General features: G+C 40.2%; 5 protein-coding genes across 8 annotated transcripts; 3 read left to right on the top strand and 2 right to left on the bottom strand.

Moving 5' to 3' along the window:
- The first annotated feature begins 781 nt into the window (after positions 1–781).
- On the top strand, positions 782–1,716 carry LOC116705390 (cold-inducible RNA-binding protein B-like). Its single transcript, XM_032541538.1, has one exon. It carries the CDS (start codon positions 977–979, stop codon positions 1,526–1,528), a length of 552 nt encoding a protein of 183 aa, XP_032397429.1. The 5' UTR covers positions 782–976; the 3' UTR covers positions 1,529–1,716.
- A 2,004-nt stretch (positions 1,717–3,720) lies between these two features.
- Positions 3,721–6,017, bottom strand: LOC116705478 (beta-microseminoprotein). Its single transcript, XM_032541680.1, has 4 exons — positions 6,000–6,017; positions 4,742–4,847; positions 4,368–4,470; positions 3,721–3,973 (listed from the first exon to the last, which is right to left on the bottom strand). Exons 1-4 carry the CDS (start codon positions 6,015–6,017, stop codon positions 3,853–3,855), a joined length of 348 nt encoding a protein of 115 aa, XP_032397571.1. The 3' UTR covers positions 3,721–3,852.
- Positions 6,018–6,048: 31 nt separating this feature from the next.
- LOC116705383 (sphingomyelin synthase-related protein 1) lies at positions 6,049–13,784 on the bottom strand. 4 transcript variants are annotated; one of them, XM_032541528.1, is made up of 7 exons: positions 13,642–13,763; positions 13,030–13,232; positions 9,411–10,025; positions 9,204–9,299; positions 8,924–9,041; positions 8,617–8,767; positions 6,049–7,695 (listed from the first exon to the last, which is right to left on the bottom strand). In XM_032541528.1, the coding sequence occupies exons 3-7, from the start codon at positions 10,019–10,021 to the stop codon at positions 7,391–7,393; spliced, it is 1,281 nt and encodes a 426-aa protein (XP_032397419.1). In that variant the 5' UTR covers positions 10,022–10,025; positions 13,030–13,232; positions 13,642–13,763; the 3' UTR covers positions 6,049–7,390. The 4 variants fall into 4 exon arrangements, with proteins under 4 accessions (XP_032397419.1, XP_032397415.1, XP_032397416.1 ...); XM_032541524.1 differs by lacking the exon at positions 13,030–13,232 and having other exon boundaries at positions 13,642–13,784; XM_032541525.1 differs by lacking the exon at positions 13,030–13,232 and having other exon boundaries at positions 9,411–10,022; positions 13,642–13,768.
- On the top strand, positions 13,771–15,441 carry LOC116705386 (dual specificity protein phosphatase 13-like). Its single transcript, XM_032541535.1, has 3 exons — positions 13,771–14,397; positions 14,472–14,686; positions 14,797–15,441. Exons 1-3 carry the CDS (start codon positions 14,039–14,041, stop codon positions 15,003–15,005), a joined length of 783 nt encoding a protein of 260 aa, XP_032397426.1. The 5' UTR covers positions 13,771–14,038; the 3' UTR covers positions 15,006–15,441.
- On the top strand, positions 15,054–16,669 carry zgc:153981 (dual specificity protein phosphatase family protein). Its single transcript, XM_032541537.1, has 3 exons — positions 15,054–15,574; positions 15,722–15,939; positions 16,046–16,669. Exons 1-3 carry the CDS (start codon positions 15,450–15,452, stop codon positions 16,255–16,257), a joined length of 555 nt encoding a protein of 184 aa, XP_032397428.1. The 5' UTR covers positions 15,054–15,449; the 3' UTR covers positions 16,258–16,669.
- Positions 16,670–19,912: the final 3,243 nt, after the last annotated feature.

Here is a 19,912-nt window from a genome sequence, read left to right as displayed (position 1 = left end):
AGTCGCTCTGTATGCATCCCTCACATTAGCATCCAGGAGATCAATTGTTCTGTTGTTTCTAGTGGGACAGTCTACAACCTGGTGAAAAACGGCCAAAGTAGAGTGCAAAGTTGCATGGTTAAAGTCCCCCAAGATGATCATGAAAGCCTCAGGGTGCTGTGTCTGCATCGCTGCTGTGTATCTTCCCACAGGCAATGGCTGTGTCAGCTCTTGAAGGGAGCACTTTGCCATATAGACAAGTCTGTCTTTGTATGAGAGTTTATTATTAATTTTTCTCTTCAAGGGATTTGTTGACAATGAGGAAAATATAGGATACCCCAGGCTGCAGGCCCCATCCTTTAACAAAGGTCACACATCTTCTAAAGTCAAAAACAAAAGTTAAGCAAACACGTACAGACTATAGACACTAGAGTCATCCCAAATCCACTCCAGATCAATCCTCTGTCTCTTTTCCCTAGAAACTCCCATAGACTGTTTATATATTGACGGTCTATGGGAATCACCTTAGGCCTGTCTGATGTAGAAAAGACATCAGTTATCCGTCATGCTATAGAAGGATGTATTAACAGAACGGGCTGTAGTCTAACATTGCCAGATCTATAACCCTACTGCACAGTCGACCATAGCACACTAATTATCAACCAGTGTGTTTTAATAGTTGCCTTGCACAGACTTTATGGGACAGTGAGGTCTGGGAAATTTCTTTAGTTCGCGCGTGCTGTTTGTAAGGCATTGCATTCTGGGACAAGGGCCGGGATGAACGTCACTTCCGACCTAGACGTGACGGCAAAGGAAACACAATGCGGAAGTGAAGCGTTCCTGTATCAAAGCTCCACCTAAAGTAGGTTTTGCAATCCGCCAAAAAAAGAAAAAAAAAAAAAAAACACAAAGACGAAGCGAAGCTCGCCTCCCCCTCTCTCAGTCAACCGGCTCATCAACAGCTCCTTCACTCCGGTTAGTGAAAGCTACACTAAAGATGTCTGACGAGGGTAAATTATTCGTCGGAGGACTGAGTTTCGATACCAACGAGGAGTCTCTGGCCGCGGCCTTCGGCAAATATGGAACCATCGAAAAAGTAGATGTGATCATGGACAGAGACTCGGGGAAATCCCGCGGTTTTGGTTTTGTGAAATACGCCAATCCAGAAGATGCTAAAGATGCACTGGAAGGAATGAACGGGAAGACTCTGGATGGTCGGCCCATTCGGGTGGATGAAGCAGGAAAGGGCGGTGGGCGATCCAGAGGAGGCGGAGGATCGGGCCCAAGAGGACGAGGTGGATTCGGCGGGCGTGGGAGAGGAGGCGGAGGATACTATGGAGACAGGAGTTACGGTGACAGGAGTTACGGCGACAGGAGTGACAGAAGCTACGGCGACCGAAGCTTCAGCAACGAGGGGAGGTTCGGCGGCGGCGGCGGCGGCGGCGGCCAGTACAGGAGTGGGGGTGGCGGATACAGAGACAATAGGAGTCAGCCTACCTATGGTGACCGCTCTTCATATCGCGAACAACACGACTATGATGCTGAGTGAACATCTCCTCGATTCAAGATCGTTCCTTGACTGGCCGTATTTCACAGACGCGCTCCTCAAGACCAAATGCCCACGTGTTATTGCTGACCTTAGTTTTGTAGTTATGTTGTATTAGCTAAGCTCAAGCATCTTAAAAATGTACCCATGATTTTTGGTCATTTCTTAATAAACCATGTTACAAATTACAATTCAAGACTCTTTACCTTGCATGACTGGCCATTTTAATTCCTCGAAGGTCGTTTGTTAACTAAAAGGCCTCTGTAATGTGATGATTGGTAAATTATTGTAACGTTGTAAACGTCCCAACAACGGATCGATGGGGCCACTCGTTTTTTTTTTCTCCTTTTTCTTTAGTTATTCTCCTCAGTCTCTTGCCAGGTTTGAAACTGGCGAGGAAAGACATCAAAGTACTCCATGAAGACTTTGGGGATTTAATGCTAAATTCCTTTTACTATTACAAACGTAGCGAGGCTCCTCTGTGTTGCACTTTATTTACCAAAACAGTGAATTCTTTTCAGACTGGTAAACTACACAACCGAAGTGGCCGGATGTTCATCAAGGTGCCAATTGCAGTGGGCTGAAGTATCTTCTGTGCTCTGATCATCATCTGCATGTTAAATGTGCTGTAGAATGTATGTTGTTAAAGTAATCAACAAATGTAACTGTGTTTCCTCAAAAGAATGTCTCAACCGGGAACAGTTGTGTACTTTATGCAGGGTTCGTGCAGGTGCTGGCCATACATACACGCATGTAAACAAACAGTTCTATGAGGATTGTAAACAATACAAAGGGCAATGCTAAAGTGCTGGAATAAGTAGGCCAGATATTAATATAACTGGGTGATTAGTCTTTATATCTGAGCTAGGATTGATAAGACAGTGAAAATGAACATTACCTTTAAATGGCATAGCTAACAATGTTAACGGTATGCTAGGTCCTTCCATGTATTATAACTACTCATTACACATCCTTCCGGCAACTCAAGATGTAACAAACGTTGACCAAAAATGATCTATAGATCTCGCGAGAATCTGTCGATGAGACAGAAACAAGTCTCAAACAAAGTTAATTTTCTTTAGTAAATGCCATTTTTGTGTGTCATGCTATTACACGTGGATCCAGTTTACTCCAGTGACTGGGGCGAGTGGCGCAGTTGCAAAACCCACATTACCAGACACAGGAAATTACCTTAACTGTCTATGGACATTACCAGTTGCGCTGTCTCGCTTCTAAACCATAGACTTTATTCACAGTCGTTGTTTTAAAGCATATACATCTCCATCACAGGTGTATTATATTGACCTCGATACATCCATGTTATAAACCGTCTCTGGTTAAACCAATACGCAGCCAGTTAGCGACTTACTGAGGTGACTACACTTTCCAGAAGAGAATACAGATAGAAATGTGAACTACAGACTCCGCATTCCTTTTCACCCTGTCTGCACTATCACTCACTCACCATACCGTGGGTGGTTTGGCTCCAGTTGTGTGTGAATCGTATCCACCAGAATAACATTTTTAGGATAGTCTACTACTCATATTCTGGTGAATGCCATCAGAAATTCATAGGCAATATAACTAAATATAATTTCAAAATATAAATAAAAACTAGGCCACTTACATTCAATCATCTTATTTTTAGTGACTCACAATGATCAAATTAGATTAATCAACATCCATAAACAGTAGGCAGTAATACAGTAGCCTACAGTCGTTTGTCACCCTTCTGTAGAAGGATGTTGGTTATTTATAGTAGGCCTACAGTAACATCGGATTTAATGTGATGAAGTGAAATAGTCATATACAAATTAGTCATGTACCACAGCTGTAAGGTGCTGGAAAAGCTCAATTAATCTAAACAATATTTTGAATGCATTTTGTTGGAAAAGGCTTAAAAAGCTGACTGACTGCCTATTTTCATGTTCTCTTATTTTACACATTTTCAGTAAAGATGACATTTCAGTTATACAGTATGTCTATTGATTGTGTTGTATGGGCTCAGCCAAGTTGACTTTTACTTCTGAGCACTGAGCTCTGCTGTCACACAGTGGTGAATTTATTTAATTACATGCTGAAAATGACCAACTGTAAGTGCTGTTAAAGAGACATAAAGCAGGCAAGAAGAAACAGAGCTGGAGTGCGATTTTAGGTTTAATCTTGTCAGTGACATTTAAAAAGCCGGACAAATGTTGATTAGTCAGGGTTTATTGGTAATTTACAGTTTGTACACAAACTAGTTGATAAAATACAAACAAGATTGAAGACCCTATAACCTTGGACTTCAGTTGTCCATAATGTGTAGAGGTCACGTTGTAGTGTGTTCAGACAGGGTTACACTCCTTTGTCTTGTCTGACTTCATCACCACCTTGGCAGAGCAGGCATCCTTATCAACAACCAACTCACAGTCCTCAGAAATGTCTACTGTGTTTGCATTAGGCATTCTAAAGGATAAAAAGAAAGAATAATTTTAATGAGTTTAAGTCTTCAGAAATTGACTTTGAACAAATTATAGACTATACACAAATTATTAGAGATGAGGGGGGTGGGTCATAAATGATGCAATATGCCGAGGATGATATTCCTGTCTCTGTACCAGAGCTTCATTTTTCCCATCACAATCAACTAGTAGCTGTAGGACCAATATATAAATTTGGTGAAACATAGAATACACATACATTTGTCATCATTCATGCCAAGCGTTATTTAATTATAGTCGACATGTTGGACCTGGACAGGTTTTGCCTGTCCCTGCCCCAATTGTTCTCACACAGGTACTTAGAGAGTTGCTGGAAAATAGAAGGTGTAATGTAATAAATCAAAGCATGACAATCCTACTTGCTACTGCAGCTCAAGCCCTCGCTCGTACAAGAGCACGCCATGCAGTCTCTGTCCCATTCAGAGCCAAAATCGTGCTGCTTTCCATCCTTATCCACACACCCTACATGTAAAGAAAGAACACCACAGTTCAACAGAGCTGTTGAACCACTTATCAAGCTCTGATAAATTTGTGGCAGTGACTGTGAGTGTATCGATGTGTGCATAGGTGTGGTTTTGAGTCAGCAGGTAAACCAGGTAAACACACAAACAGCTAAATGATGCATTCTACTCATAATTAACACAAATATCAAAGAGGACTAAATGCTAGTTTGTCCACCTTCCTTCCAACATAGCATAGATAAGTTGCTACCAAATTGTTGTTATGTTCTCACCTTTTGGAGGGTTTTTCAGATCTTTCAGCTCTAACTTTTGGAAGAAGCTGTCGGAGTGACACAGGACAACCAATCCCAGCAGACAAAGAAATACATGGAAAGAAGCCTAAAAGAGTAAAGAAAAGACATCCGTAAACATGGTGCAGGTTTTATAGTCTCTGCAGTGTATTTACACACTAACTGATCATCCTTTTAAGATCTCCTAAACATGGAAAGGAAATGTCTGGCTTTTATTCATGCCTGTTTTGTCTCAGACTGGCCAGACAAACCAATTACTTCATGTGAGAGAGACTAAAAATGCTAAAAGGAAAACTTGTTTTACCGTTAGTATCAGTAGGTCTTTGCTAGCATTGTAGCTTTTTGCATGTTTAAGGGATTTGTCATCATTCCAAATCATTCTGTTCTATACAAAAGGCCACTTAAATACATCTAAATGCAAAAGACATTTGTGTGCAACATACTGCATGTAAAAATAAGACTGATGTAATTTCAGTCTGCAGGAGATCGATTTGTTAGGATTTGATTCAGTTTACATTAAGCAAGACTAAGACCAACTAGTTTTTAAACCACTTAAGTGTTTGCACCCTATCTACAGTATTTACATTCGTGTAATAATCTTAATCATTATGTGGAGGAATCACCAGTGACATTACTTACTAAACCACTTTTGTTGATTTTACTTACTGAATTATCTTTTACCACCATTTCTAAAAGTTGTACAACTATAAACAATAATACTACAATAAGATAATAAATGGTGCAGAGGGACTAAACTTGAATCCTGCAGAAATTTGAAGGTAACTGTAAAGCTAAACAATGCACCCCAATATTACTTAACGTTTAACCGTAAAATATAAAGTAAACTCTGCAATTTTGTCTTTAAAGTCCAATATATCTATCTATATCTTATGTAGCATATTTAATAATAAAAAAAGTTAAACTATAATTTAGTTCCTGACTTTACAAATAAAAGACAGTGTCATTTTTATTCCTAAGCGCTACATGTTCATGCCTTCTCTGATTGATCAAATACGTACCATCCTCAGATGTGAAGTGAGCCGGTCAACAGGAAGCTGTTCTGTGCGAGTACTTTCTTACGGAGGCTTTATATTAAGGTGTGCACCCCCGCATATCTTTAGTGATAATATTTGAATAGTGATGTGAAAAATAAATGTGATATCAGATATTTGTTCTAAGGTGGGGAAGAGAAGCAGGTATGTTGAAATTAAAGGCACACCTCAGTGAATCATGACATTACCCATGACAGATACGGCATGTTGTTTTCAAAACCTCACAAAAAATCTGGATTTCTAATGAAATGTATAATTAATTTTATTCAACAAATGCAAACCCATTAGTTAAAAAGCAGCCAAGGAAGTTTATAAAAAACGTCAACCTTATCTGTAAACTTTTATTTCTGAGCCAAAAGGCAGAGAAAGATTAAGATTATTAGTTAATTACGAAGATCATTATTAAAGGTAAATTACTTGCATTGCAAATAAAGCCACACATTGTAAACAATTAATAAAAACATATAGTTTGGATCAACTATGGCATAGTAGTACATAGTAGTACTATATACTTTTGAAACGTTGTAATCCAAACAGCAAATCTTTGTATTGTGCAACAGAGGAAAACTCTGAACAATAAAACTTAAAATCCATCCCAAAAAATAAATCCATCTCCATACATTTCTATACTCATTACATAATTAACACTATGTAAAAAAAAAAACTAAAATAAAAATAAATAAATAACAGAACACAGTATCAAATTAGGATAAAGAGATAACTATACTAAGTACGGATTGGCAAAACTATACAATACATTTAACGTTCGTGTAAATGTAAAAAAGCTACACCATCCAGACAACACTATGTAGAGTTCAATTTATAAAGTGTAAACAAAAAAAACAAACAGTGACTGAAACAGAGCTTTTTTGAGGAAAACAGGAATTGTTTTTTTCCCGTTACACATCAAAAGAAACAATTGCTCCTTTGGCAATAGTCACCAAACGTGTCAAATCTCTTTGCAGCAAAACAAAATGTAATCGGTCACCACGACGACTCCCAAAAACCCACAACTACAGTACCAACCTGCACTGCAGCGGTGTGAACCACGTTTTCTACGGTAGATGTTGAGAGAGACTAACAACCCAAACCACAAGTGAACCTTAAACATCTCCAACGTGGAACATAAATGATAAAAGTGATTAAACAAAGGCAAATAAATCTCCATGAAAATATACGTACCTGCAGAGGCCTCATAATAAACTACTTTCTTTGTTTTTTGTTGGCAGTACTGTGCAGTTAACGTTCAAAATAATAATTTGATATTTTCGGAAATAAACATATTCGCTTTCTCATCCAACTCTGAGATGAGAAGATCGATACCACTCTCTGAGAGTGGTTCTGAGAGTGGTACTGTATCTTCACATCAAACTTTTGGCAGGAACGCAAATAAGCATATATCTCAAAATGTCTATTCCTTCAAACATAAGATTAGTTGACAAAATAAAAAAAACATCCATTTCTACAAATGGGCAGGGAAAAACTCCCACATAATACACTTCTAACCATCCAAAGATAAAAAGCAGCATATCAAGTAAAAAAGAATTCTCATTCAGGTTTTGATCTTTAAAAGGCTACTCTATCCAATCAGAGTTTTCATGAAGGCTGGTTTGTTGAAGGGCCAGTGATACTGGTTGGGGACAGGTCCGTTGACATTGCACTCAAAGAAAGAGAACATGGGGAACCAAATGCGTGCCCTCCTGCTATGCTGGTAGGCACGGGTGTTGGCTAAAGTGTGGTAGTAGAGGAAGAGGCGGGTGGTGATGTAGAAGGCGATGAACACGTCGATAGAGTAGTGCTCGTGAGCCGCCAGGATGAAGAAAATCCCAAACAGGTTCAACACCCAGGAGATGGTGTGAATCAGATTCCAGGTTCGTGGAGTGTCTGCAATTCAAAGGAAACATTAAAAGGATAAATTTAGTGATATTTATATTATATTTGTTTCTTATTTTCAACAAATCCCATGAAAAGATCAAAACAAACAGTGAATTGTTCCAACTAACAACATGGAAGCTGTACACCAGCACTGCAATTTATCTTTAATCAATCTCATCTACACATTCCTGCTGACTTACACATTAAATGAATTAATCCATGGCTGAAAGTAGTCCCCAACAAATTGACTCACTAACAATTACAGTGTGCTGCATATCCAAAGCTAAATACAGCTTATTCCTCTGTGCCATGGAACTCTTATGTCGCCACAAAATAATTAAAAACACATCAGTGAGCCATACAGGCCCCCTTTACACCTGGCATTAAAATGTGTTCTGGGTTATTGGATTGTAATTGGTTGGTGCTTGACCATGAACGTACAGGTGTAAATGCACCTAAAATGCAGATTCTGAGTCGATCAGACAAACCACAACCAGAGGTGGTCATGTATGCTTTGTTACCACATTAAATATAAGTGTAAATGCAATTGCATTTTTAATCCAAGTACAACAACTACCAGCACCGGCCTCTAACGAAGTACATAACTTTCAGCCATGACACCAAGGATAATCTCCATGCGGCAACAAGAAAAGAAAAGTCCCTTCACAGAATATTTCTATCCGTCCTGTGGTGTGTACTGTTTATGTAAATTACTTAAAAGGATGGATTCAATAGGAACCAATTGGCTTGGCTTCAGAAAGTATTGAGTGATGGACTAAACATTACGTTTTTTTGTTTTTTTCTCTTCAAGGGATTTGTTGACAATAAGGACAATATAGGATACCACTGGCTTTATCCTTTAACAAAGATCACACATACTCTAAAGTCATACTGTAACCGAGGAAAAACCAAAAACGTATTGACACTTACATTCAGTCACAAAGAAGTTGAGCAATGTGATAACAACAGTGTGTCCACTGAACATGTAGTCACCACACGTTTGGACGCCTGTCAGAGTCATCCCAAATCCACTCCAGATCAGTAGCGCCCTCTGTATCTTTCCCCAGGAATCCCCATATGTCTGAGGAAGAAAAATCATCAGTTATCAGTCATGGTCTGAATCACACAAATCACAGTGGGAAGGCTGAGTCAAGAATAAACTGTAACACTGCCAACAGCAACAATAATTAATGGCCACTCCACAGTTGATAATAATAATCTCATAAGTGCTTCCCACCTTACTGGCACACTTCAGGTGCTGCCCAGGCACAGAGAGCGAGGTGACAAACATGGTGCAACAACGAAGCAAAAACACAGTTCCCATCAAAGAACACAGTCGTCTGAAGAGAATGGACCTGAGATACAGAAGAACATGCAAGGAATTTATTCCTCGCCCAAAATGTTTATATTTGCATGCCAGACACCTTGTGTTTTAGCGGTGATGTGGTCTTCTTGCACATATTATTATAACACAGTGTATTAGTGATGGGAAGAGCTGGAACGGTGGACTACAGTACCTGTGTTTGTGGAGGAGCAGGATCAACAGAAACATGTAACACAGGATCAGGCCACAGGCCTCAGCCATTGCAAAGGCCCAGGGGATTCTGGGAACACTGCCAGAGTACAAAAACATGTGTTAGCGTTCAGATTAGATATGAGTGTGAGAGAATGTATACATGAACTTTGGAGTATGCTCAACATGCACTGGATACATGCACTTATACCTGTCCAGAAATATGTCAGGCAGTGGTGGGTAGGTCCTCATGTCGGGGACACGCTCATGTACGATGACCATGACAAAAGACGTGAATCCAAACACAAAAAAGACATATATGGAACTAATGATTGTCTTCCACAATTCTGGGTCCAATCTGCCGGCCAGGTGCTGCCTATACCTCCCGTTGGAGTGTGTATGACCCACTGCAGCTCCTGAACCGTACCCAGATCTGTTACCATTCCTCAACCTCAGCTCAGTCCCGTTACACAAGCCATCCCCTCCATTAAAACTCCTGTCAGCCTCATCACAGCTCCACTCGCCCACTGCGGCGCCCACCAAGAGCCCAGCAGGGAGACCGTCTGTAGGCAGGATACCCTGGGCCTGGTTCTGTCTCTGGAGCCGACGAAGGGCTATGGTCAGCCTCTTGATGTCTCCCAACACGGTGAGGCCCAGTGGAGGCCCGCGCAGGTCAGCCTCAGTCAGAGCCAGCAGACTGGGGCCATCCAGGCGGTGCTGGGCGCACAATAACTCCACATATTCTCCAAAGCCTTCTTCCTGCAGCCACTGGGCCACCTGCTTACAGCTCCAGGCACTCGCACTGTCCTCTGGCGGTGCCATGCTACTGCAGATACAGACATGTACAGTGTTAAGTCATCAAAGATGAAAATAAGTTTTGATAATTACCACTTCTTTCTCCACTGTTTTCACCTCCACTGATTTCATTACTGGCTTTTCCCCTGTCAGCCCTGTTATTTGAATGCAAAACTGCCTGAAACTCACCCACTGTCATCACTATTCAACGTGCATACTATTGATGACAACCACATGTCTAACTGTATATCAGCCAGGGCTGCGACTAACAGTCAATGTTTCATCTGAAGATTATTCTCTCAATTATGAATTAATTGTTTGGTCTATTAAATGTCAGTAATCAAATATTTTCAGAGTCCAGGTGATATCTTCAAATGTCTTGTTTTATTAAGACATGAGTTTACAGTAATATAAAAACAGAGCAAATCCTCACACCTCACCTTATTTTTTGAACTAAGTAATAATCGTTTAGTCAAAATGCACATCCCAACTTCCCAGAGCCAAAATTGATGTCTTCATTCAACAGTCCTTAAATAAAAAGCTATACCATCTATAATATTATATAGCTGAAAGAATTAGTTCATTAATCAATCAATCAATCAATCAATCAATCAATCATCAGGACATGTATCTGGAAGTATTTTGATGATCAGTAAATCATTTTACAATTTTTTCAAGCAAAAGCTCCAAGTAATCTATTGTTCAAGCTAATGTGAGGATTTTTTGTGTCATGTCAAACTGAATATCTTTGGGTTTTGGACAGTTGGTCGGACAAAACATGTAATTTGAAGACATCCCCTTGAATTTTGTGACATTTCATCAACTAAATAATTAATCAATAATGAAAATAGTTGTTAGTTTCCATCGTAAATTATATAAAACAGGTAAATTAAGCAAATCATCACATTTTAGGAGCTGAAATCACAAAAAAAATGCACTTTTGGTTAAAAAAAAAGACAAACAATAACACTATAACACAGTGTACATACTGTGAAGGCATGCATGTGGCAGTAGTAATATACTATGACTGATCGGGATGCTGCTGTAGGGCAGCTTCTTTGTGGTCTATTAGAAGTGACGCAGTACCACACTACCAGATACTTAGAGCTATTACAGCATCTATGTGGTCTGCGACTGTACAGCAGAGCAGTGGCTTACAGTAAAAGTATTCACGGACACCCCAATCCACAAAATGCAAGCCTATGTTTTACAGTATGTCTCAAACCAAACAAACAGGAATTCAAGCTGACTTGGGTGTGAACATCCTCTCTGTTCCACAGATGTAATTTCACATTACAACAACAACAACAAAAAGCGAGTCACTAACCACAAAACAAGCAGAGTAAGTACGATCCTCTCCCACAGACAGACTCAGGTATTGATGAACAACATTCTTCTTTGCTGTCTTTTCCTAGTTTTTGCCCTTTGACCCTCTGATAAGCTCACTACGGGGCTGCTCGCCGTGTCTGCTCCAAAGGTCTGCAAGGCTAAACCAACACGACTATTAGCTGCTGAATGTGAGCAATAGCCTACATGCTGACTGAACAGCAGATACAGACTTCAAATTACCCAAGTAAGCAGCTTTCAGTTATCAGCAATGAATTAGACAGCACTATAATTTGATAAAGGATGACTACTATGATAAGATATCTATAAATGTTCCTGCATAAAAGAGCCAGTATTTTCATAGCTGGTTAGTACTTAAACAGTTACAGTAATTGAGTCAAGAGAATTATAGAGTAAGTAAGTCTGTTCTTTGATTACTTACTGGATCTACGTCAATTTAAGGGCTGCAACTAATGATTATTTTCTTTATTAATTGATTAACCGCCTGGTCTGTAAAACGTCATAATTCTATAAAATCAGTCCAAAACCTCAAAATATTCAGTTTACTGTACTGTAAAAACACTAGAGATGAAACGATTAGTCAATTAAGTTGCAGATGGAAAAAAAAAAGTGTCTTGACGAAACAATTTATTCAAATAAAAATGTCAAATATTTGATGGTTTGCAATGTGAAATTTTGCTGCTTTTGTTGTGTTACATTATAGTAAACTGATTAATTAAAATCTAATCGATAAAAAAAAAATTTTAGTTGCAGCCTCATATTTCAAAAGCTGGAGCCATCAAATAAAAATTAATGACTGAAATGGATCGATCAAACTCGCCTTATTTTGTCTGGGATTGCTTTAACCCTAACCAATCCCACTAGTGCCTAAACCTGACCAACCAAACCAACGAAGTCAAGAAGTACTAGCCAATCAGAGGGGGAGTAGGGCGGGTCATGCCGTTCCCATGCCTTCACCATCCTAGGAAATACAATGTACTGTCAATCACGGCGCTTAGGCAAAGCAAAGGAGGAACAACTGGATATACTCGTATCTCATTAATTTAAAATGTTTGATGTTTTCACGCAACATTAGGTTGGATACCTAATTTACCTAGTGGGCTACAGACTAAAGAAAAACCACCACCCAAACCATCAGTTAGCCCAAGCGGTGTTGAGTTGTTGCTGTTCGTAAGATTCATTTGGTTGTTCTTGGAGGTGACGAAAGCAAGACAGAAAATATTAACAGCAGAAAGCCCTAATAGGTCGGCCCATCGTGCAATAATCATCTAACGTTACAGTTTTGGCTGGAAGTGACAACAGAAATAAACAATATTGCCGATTTCTCACATCAATTCAATGGCAATTCAAATTCAACTGCCTACTCGGAAGTGTTTGGTCTTTTGATCAATCCAAGGTTTCTCTTGTCATTCGTTAGGCTACTCATTTATTCTGTACCGTGTCACCCTTAGATTAATAGTCACAGCTGATATGACATCACATTGCTGTTTAAAAACTAGCAGGAAATTAGATTTTGTTAATAATCATCACACCAATGGAAATTGGTTGCATAGGTCTACCATCAATAATGCAGATCATATGGTGAGTAACTGAGTGAGTAAGATGCCCATGCCGGACAAATTCAGTTTATCGGCTGATGATTAATATCACATAGACTATTTACACGTTTGAAACCTAAAGAAACTTACCTGAGTAGCTGCTGCTTCGTTCCCTCAGAAAAAAACAAGTTATTTTTAACTGGCCTCTAGATGTTATTGGCAACATCCTGCAGCTTCCCTGCCCGTGTCTTTTCTTGGGGATTCATAGGTGCCATGTCAGCTTGTTTGGCTGGTTTACAGTGAGTCACAGTGAGCAGTGACACAGCTGTGAGAGAGAAAGCCCTTCTGTGTGTCTGTGTGTGTGTGTGTGTGTGAGAGAGAGAGAGAGAGAGAGAGAGAGAGAGAGAGAGAGAGAGAGAGAGAGAGAGAGAGAGAGAGAGAGAGAGAGAGAGAGAGAGAGAGAGAGAGAGAGAGAGAGAGAGAGATAGACACACACACACAATTTAACAAAGGGGTCATAGTCTATTTATCACAGGACCAAAAAGCAACGCCTGACTGCTACATTTCAGCATGAGAACCACCCTGAGCGATTCAATCACATCTTTATGATGGTGTGGAAAGGTTTAAACATTATTTTCTTCCCATGAACAAATCAGTAGAATACCCTTTAACTTTGTGAGAACAAAAAAGTCATAGGAAGTACATTTACTAGTTTCTAACTTACTTTAAACGATTATATTAAACAGAAGTTGCCTCTCTTACCATACATCTACCGTCATTGTTCTGGCAGAGGGTGTAGATATGGGTGTAGATGAGCTGTCTGTTTAGAGAGTTTCATGGCCAACATGCATCACTCTACCAACATGCTTCTGACAACTAGGCAACACCAAACAGGAAGTGAAGATTATCAACAACACCAGTAAAGAACGTAAAGAAGAGCTGTTGGGCTCATGCAGGGCTGCTAGTAAAACTCACACTGACATCTGCTGGCCAACCTTAGGTGAAACTGGGGTCTGTTTACAGGTTATGTTTCTCTAGATAAAATATAAAAAGTAGATTTCATGGATTGTTTGGTTTGAATTTGCCCGCTCACGGACAAGCACAAGCACAAGCAGTGGTTTCCAAAAGCAGCAATGTAATTATAAACACATTTCCATAAATGAAGGTTTGGCTGAGAGTCAGTGCCAAACTGGACCACCTGTTTATGACAGTCAGAGGCTGCAGCAACCAAAGCAAAGGCAACAGACAGCAGCGAAATACCAGAGACAATTTACTCCCTATAAACTTAGAAATGACAGATATTAAACCAATCTCTGAGGTAAGATGTGAAGACTCTGAGCAGAGAAACATCAGCGCCACAAATCCAGAAGAGGAGGAAGAGGCCACATGTGTGACAAAGTATTCAAAAAGTGCGTGGGAGATCCCGTCTCTCCAGGAGCTGGAGGAGCTTTTACATTCAGCTCCACGCTCCTGTCGCCATGGAGATGAGGTGTGGCCAGACCTGTATCTGGGGGACATGTGAGTATCCTGCCCTTTATTTCAGTTCACCTATATGTGTCTGAATTGTGCATCAAATGTGTTATTTGTGTCAGGTTTATGTCTCATGACAAGCTTGGGCTCTGGCAGCTGGGCATCACTCATGTGCTGAACGCAGCGCATGGGAAACTGTGCTGTAAGGGCAGTGATGATTTTTATGGAACCACGGTGAAATACTACGGCGTCCCAGCCAACGACCTGCCAACATTTGACCTTTCACCTTTTTTCTACCCTGCTGCTGAGTTCATCCACCTGGCTTTGGCATCAGGAGGTACCATACGCTGCCACAACATGTTTTCAGAGGTGACACTACATTGAAACAGTTACTGTGGGGTTACCTGTATTTCCAGTGTCTTTGTTTGTGTCCTTAATGCTTTCAAGGAAAGGTGTTTGTGCACTGTGCTGTCGGTGTGAGTCGCTCAGCTGCGTTGGTCCTATCCTACTTGATGATTCATCACCACCTCAGTCTTCTGTCCTCTGTACGCTGTGTGCAACCGAAACGCTGGATTTTCCCAAACAGAGGCTTCCTGCGACAGCTTATAGCCCTGGACCAAAAACTGAAGGATGAAAGGTTGAGTGAGACAAAATAAAACAAAGAAAGGAGCAACCCTACGTAGTAAATTGACAGGATTGTCGTCCCTTAGTCTGCAGAAGTCAATGTCCTCATTCACCATGCAAGCCTGTCTCCATTTGTACCATTTACTGTATCTATACACTAAACAGTTCAACTGTGTCCACCCCTCCCCTCCCTTGTCCTCTCCTCATGTGACCTCAGTGGAGACAGAGAAAGTTCCCTGTCTTTTCCCGCTGGACCTTTGGCATCAGTGAACAGACTAATCAATGCAACAGCAACTCTATTAACAAACTCTACATCCAGTTGGAGAGAACTAACTGAACACAGAGGGCTAATTTTGGAAGCAAGCTGCATTCAAACAGCCACCTGCTGTTGTCTCTCACTGAGCTGCACACTCTGGTGCTGAAGGGACGGGGGACACAGACAGTCTGTTGGAGGAGCACTCTGTGTCCGAGGGAGAATGTCGGGGAGCAACCAGCTACAGGACCTAGTGCTCATTAAAGAACTAGAGCTCATCTTGGATTCCTGCACAGTGGAGCTCACACCAGTGGATGAAGTCTGGCCCAACCTGTACATAGGAAATGTGTGAGTGTCTTCTGTTTGCATATAAACCCCATAAGCGCTGCAAGAGATACATTGATCAGTTTTTGTTATCTTGTTAAAGTATTGAACCTGTGTATCTGCATCTTGACTTTGACCTTTGTTTGTCACGTTTCTGTGTGTTTTTTTCAGGGCTGTGGCACAGAGTAGAAAGAAATTACATAACCTTGGCATCACTCATGTCCTGAACGCAGCACACTCTAAGCAGGGCAGCATCGGGGACCAGAGTTTTTATGGGAACACCACTGTTTACCTTGGCATCCCAGCAGAGGATTCTGACCACTTTGACCTCAGTCAGTACTTCAAGCTTGCATCTGACTTCATACATAAAGCCCTGAAGAGCAAAGATGGTACAGCACATGTAAAATGGGACACCCGCTGTCCCATCAAACCTTTATATTTTAGCTGTCTCACATTTTATTTATTTCCTTTCTCGTTCTCTGTCCTGCTCCGCAGGAAAAGTGCTTGTCCACTGCATCATGGGCGTGAGTCGATCGGCCACTCTGGTCCTGGCTTTCTTCATGTTGCGACAGCGTCTTTCTCTGAGAGACGCTCTGCGGCGTGTCGTCCAAAAACGAGCCATTTATCCCAACCGGAACTTCCTGTCTCTCCTCCTCAAGCTGGATGAACAGCTGACACTCAAACGGAGGTTGTGTCCTCTTCTCTGACATTCTTCTTTGTTTTTTCTCAGCTCCTCTAAACTCCGTCATCACATTAAATTTCTCTTTTTATCCATGTGTTACACTCCCCTCTAACCAGTATGGACAATTTCTATAAATAATAAGAATGTGCATGATGTAGTAGAGCTGAGAGTTTGACGGAGGTGAACATTTCAAGTCCATCTTTTTATTTCTACAGATCTAAGGTCTACTTTTCATGTACAATTTTAATTTCCAGGAGCAGCAATGGTCATGTGTTGTGTGAAATATTGTAAATATCTAATTGTCATATTTTGCTGAGGTTTGTTTTTCATATTAAAACTGTATTCAACCATAACCTGTCAATGTTGTCAGGCATGTGCACAAGCTTTTCAAATGCAGCTTTATGACTCGTTGTGAATCACCATGAAAGACATTTTATACCTATACTTTATACCTTGTTTCCAAATGCAATGAGCATATCTTACATTTTTGATTGGTATATAATTCCATATTATGTAAACACAACAAATGTAGCCAAAGGTTAGAGCACCACTGGTGAATGTTAATCACATTAAGAGACATAGACACCCCTTTAGCACAGAATGTATTACATAACAGTCTGTGGACATGGAAATGATGTTGAAGTTCAAAGGATAATACCACATTGTTCATGAGAAGGAAACTACAGGCATGTAGTCAAAATGTATAAAATGTATTTCAAAGTGCTTGAACTGCTGATGGATACTGTGTGCTACATTATGCAGGATGTTTTAAGTGTATGATTACAGAGTTATTAAAGGAAACAGTCATATGTGGGTGTAAGTGTTTACAGAGAAATAAGAGCAAGCACGGTAGGATAAATTTCTGAAGTCGGATAAGTTCATTCACAGAGGAAACAGGTTAGTGTGTGTTTGTCTGCTCAGTCTGTGATTGTGAGGTCATTGTGAGAAGAATATTGGTAAAGGCAGCAGTGACAGGGGAACTTTGTAATTTAACAAAGTATATGCCTTCTATGTGCTCTTTGTCTGTGTGTGTTTGCCAGTATGTCTCAGGGATCCACCGTACGATCCTCCCTCTGTCTGCTGCAGGAGTCCCTGCTGTCAGACAGACGACCCACAGGACACGTCAATCAAGTCTGGCCTAACATTTACATAGGCAACGAGTAGGTTTACACACAATGCACACATGTACGTCTATATAAACATCCAACATTAATACACAAGTGAATGCATGATTGTGTTTCAGGGTGGCAGCTTGTGACAAGGACACTCTCCACAGTCTGGGCATAACTCACGTTGTAACTGCTGCTGTTGTAACCCACCAACCCTGACGCCAGCCCGTTTCTATGTCAACACTGGCCAACGTTTCTACAGAGACATGACAGTAGAGTAGGGGCGGCTGTGGTCAGTGGTGGAGCGGTTGCCTGCCAATCGGAAGGTTGGTGGTTCGATCCCTTGCCCTGCAGCCCCATGTCAAAATGTCCTTGGGCAAGACACTGAACCCCGAGTTGCCCCCGGTGCTGCGCATCGGTGTGTGAATGTGTGTGAGTGTATATCTGATGAGCAGGTGGCACCTTGTACGGCAGCCTCGGCCACAGTGTATGAATGTGTGTGAATGCTGAATGTTTCCTGTATGATGTAAAAGCGCTTTGAGTAGTCGTTAAGACTAGAAAAGCGCTATATAAATACAGCACATATTATGGGGTGGAGGTTGATGATGCAATAGGGTTTCTCCTTGGTCCTTTCACTAAGTTTTTCTTTAGTGTTATTTCTTTTGTTTTTGAAAAACATTAAGATTTTAGAATTGTGGAAAGGTTATATAAAATGGTAAAATATTTTCCGTGTACCACAATTTATTGGCAAGAACAGCATACAAATTGTGAGGGAGGCCCTACGTCTAAATATTTTTCATCTTTCTCCTACTATATTCATCTTTTTGTCTCAGTTTTAACCTCTCCTCTATTTAATTTCTTACTTATCTTCATACCATTGTCTTTACTGTCAAACTCTTTCTTATGTGATTTGGAGCTGACAGCATGGCTAAGTATCATTGTAGGAACCATGTTGTAATATTCTTGGAGAAATATGTACCCGTATGACAGTGTATACCAGTAGCTGACTTCAAAATGTAGCAAAAGTGTTATACTAAGATGCTAATAAGAAAAAATTCTTTCAGTGAGATGATATAGATGCTGGTTGTGAGTGTATCATCAAGGGCACGGGTGAAGATCCAGGAACCTTGTGCAGCAATATGTGGTTTGTGTTGTGTGCTCATTACTCTCTTTTGATCTCCTGATTGATCACTTCGCTGAAATGATTCATTGATTAATATAATATGTATTTATAATTTTGATAATGCATTAAAATGATCTGTTTCAAAGTATTATACAATCAATACTTAACAAATCTTAGACATGACTTTAGACATTGTTTAAAATTAGTCTGATTGTTTGAACAACAAAACATCACAAGTTAAATTAATCATAATTACAGCACTGTAAATCTTCCCACACTCAACCACTGTCCTGTCAACATTTTTTTTGTCTCTGTGATTTAATATTTTTTATTTTTCTTGATTTCTTTCTTGATTCTTTCTTCTTTTTTTAATAACAGGGCCTGGATGAAGACGCCATAAACAAGGCCATTGAAGACACGACTGGGATTTACGTTCTTAGAGAACATGCTTCATGAACCAGAGGACATTGGAATTGTCCTTGAAGGCATCACGGTGTTGCTAGATCTTGATAATGTAGCATTAGCTGTTGCTATGCTGTTTGGACTAATGCATGCACGGGACTTCAGCTACCCTGCTGACCTTCCTCATACCTTTGACGTAATCCAATCCAAAAGATTTTCATGATACTTGATGGAGGGAAACTTTCCAACAAAGCACTCGCTCTAAAAAACAGGCTCTTCCAGTGAAAAGGTTTAAAGAGACTGCGACACCAGCCAAACGGCTTAGTTGTCCCTAAAGGCATCGTTGGTATACTGTTTGGACAAGTTTTGTCTGTTTAACTGGATAGGACTAACTGGATGGGATTTGCATGGAACTGAATGGAATAACCCTTTGCAAACAAAGCAAAAGTTTTCTATAGAAAACAGGCTCTTTTAGTAAAGACTGAGCTGTCAGCGATAAACCAACAGGCGTCTTTGGTACTGCTTTACCAGATGGACCGCTTTTTCCGTTTTCAAAAACATTTTTCTTTTTGTGTTCATTCAAATTTAATTTTTTTTATACAGGGTTGATGTTTTAGTTGTTGTTTTTTTCGTCATTTGTAAAACTACTTTGAAAACAGAGTGCACAATTTAGAGGGTAACTTTGGGTTTTTCAACCTGGACCCTATTTTCCTATGTTCTGGTTATTGATGGGAACAACAATCTTCAACATTGGCCCAGTGTAAAGCAAGATCGCTGCAGGGGGCAGCTGCCAAACAAGCTTCAATGCAAACTAGAGGACAATTGTGCACCTTCAATTTATGTCAGAGTGCTGTTTTTATTCTAATTGTCTTACAACATTACAAAGATAGACCTTTTTGTTAAAGAGTAAGATCCTTTTTGTTTAACATGAAACATGAAACCAAATCACCATCACCAAACCCACCAGACCAAAAATACTGTTTAGGATCTTACTCTTTGACAAAAAAAGTTTATCTCTGTAGGGATCCTTTCCATAATGTTATCAG

Source organism: Etheostoma spectabile, chromosome 17, assembly GCF_008692095.1.
Source record: "Etheostoma spectabile isolate EspeVRDwgs_2016 chromosome 17, UIUC_Espe_1.0, whole genome shotgun sequence".
In the NCBI taxonomy this organism is placed as follows: Eukaryota; Metazoa; Chordata; class Actinopteri; order Perciformes; family Percidae; genus Etheostoma; species Etheostoma spectabile.
This window is presented reverse-complemented; position numbering and strand designations above follow the sequence as displayed.

Coding starts and splice junctions, on each gene's coding strand:
- LOC116705478 (XM_032541680.1), bottom strand. Junction 4,471..4,741: donor TCTGAAAAACCCTCCAAAAG/GTGAGAACATAA, acceptor CTTTACATGTAG/GGTGTGTGGATAAGGATGGA. Junction 3,974..4,367: donor GGCTTGAGCTGCAGTAGCAA/GTAGGATTGTCA, acceptor TTTATCCTTTAG/AATGCCTAATGCAAACACAG.
- LOC116705386 (XM_032541535.1), top strand. CDS start 14,039: ATGAAGGTTTGGCTGAGAGTCAGTGCCAAACTGGACCACCTGTTTATG. Junction 14,398..14,471: donor GACCTGTATCTGGGGGACAT/GTGAGTATCCTG, acceptor TATTTGTGTCAG/GTTTATGTCTCATGACAAGC. Junction 14,687..14,796: donor CCTGGCTTTGGCATCAGGAG/GTACCATACGCT, acceptor AATGCTTTCAAG/GAAAGGTGTTTGTGCACTGT.
- LOC116705390 (XM_032541538.1), top strand. CDS start 977: ATGTCTGACGAGGGTAAATTATTCGTCGGAGGACTGAGTTTCGATACC.
- LOC116705383 (XM_032541524.1), bottom strand. Junction 9,042..9,203: donor CTGCTCCTCCACAAACACAG/GTACTGTAGTCC, acceptor TCTGTATCTCAG/GTCCATTCTCTTCAGACGAC. Junction 8,768..8,923: donor ACCTGAAGTGTGCCAGTAAG/GTGGGAAGCACT, acceptor TTTCTTCCTCAG/ACATATGGGGATTCCTGGGG.
- zgc:153981 (XM_032541537.1), top strand. CDS start 15,450: ATGTCGGGGAGCAACCAGCTACAGGACCTAGTGCTCATTAAAGAACTA. Junction 15,575..15,721: donor AACCTGTACATAGGAAATGT/GTGAGTGTCTTC, acceptor TGTTTTTTTCAG/GGCTGTGGCACAGAGTAGAA. Junction 15,940..16,045: donor AGCCCTGAAGAGCAAAGATG/GTACAGCACATG, acceptor CCTGCTCCGCAG/GAAAAGTGCTTGTCCACTGC.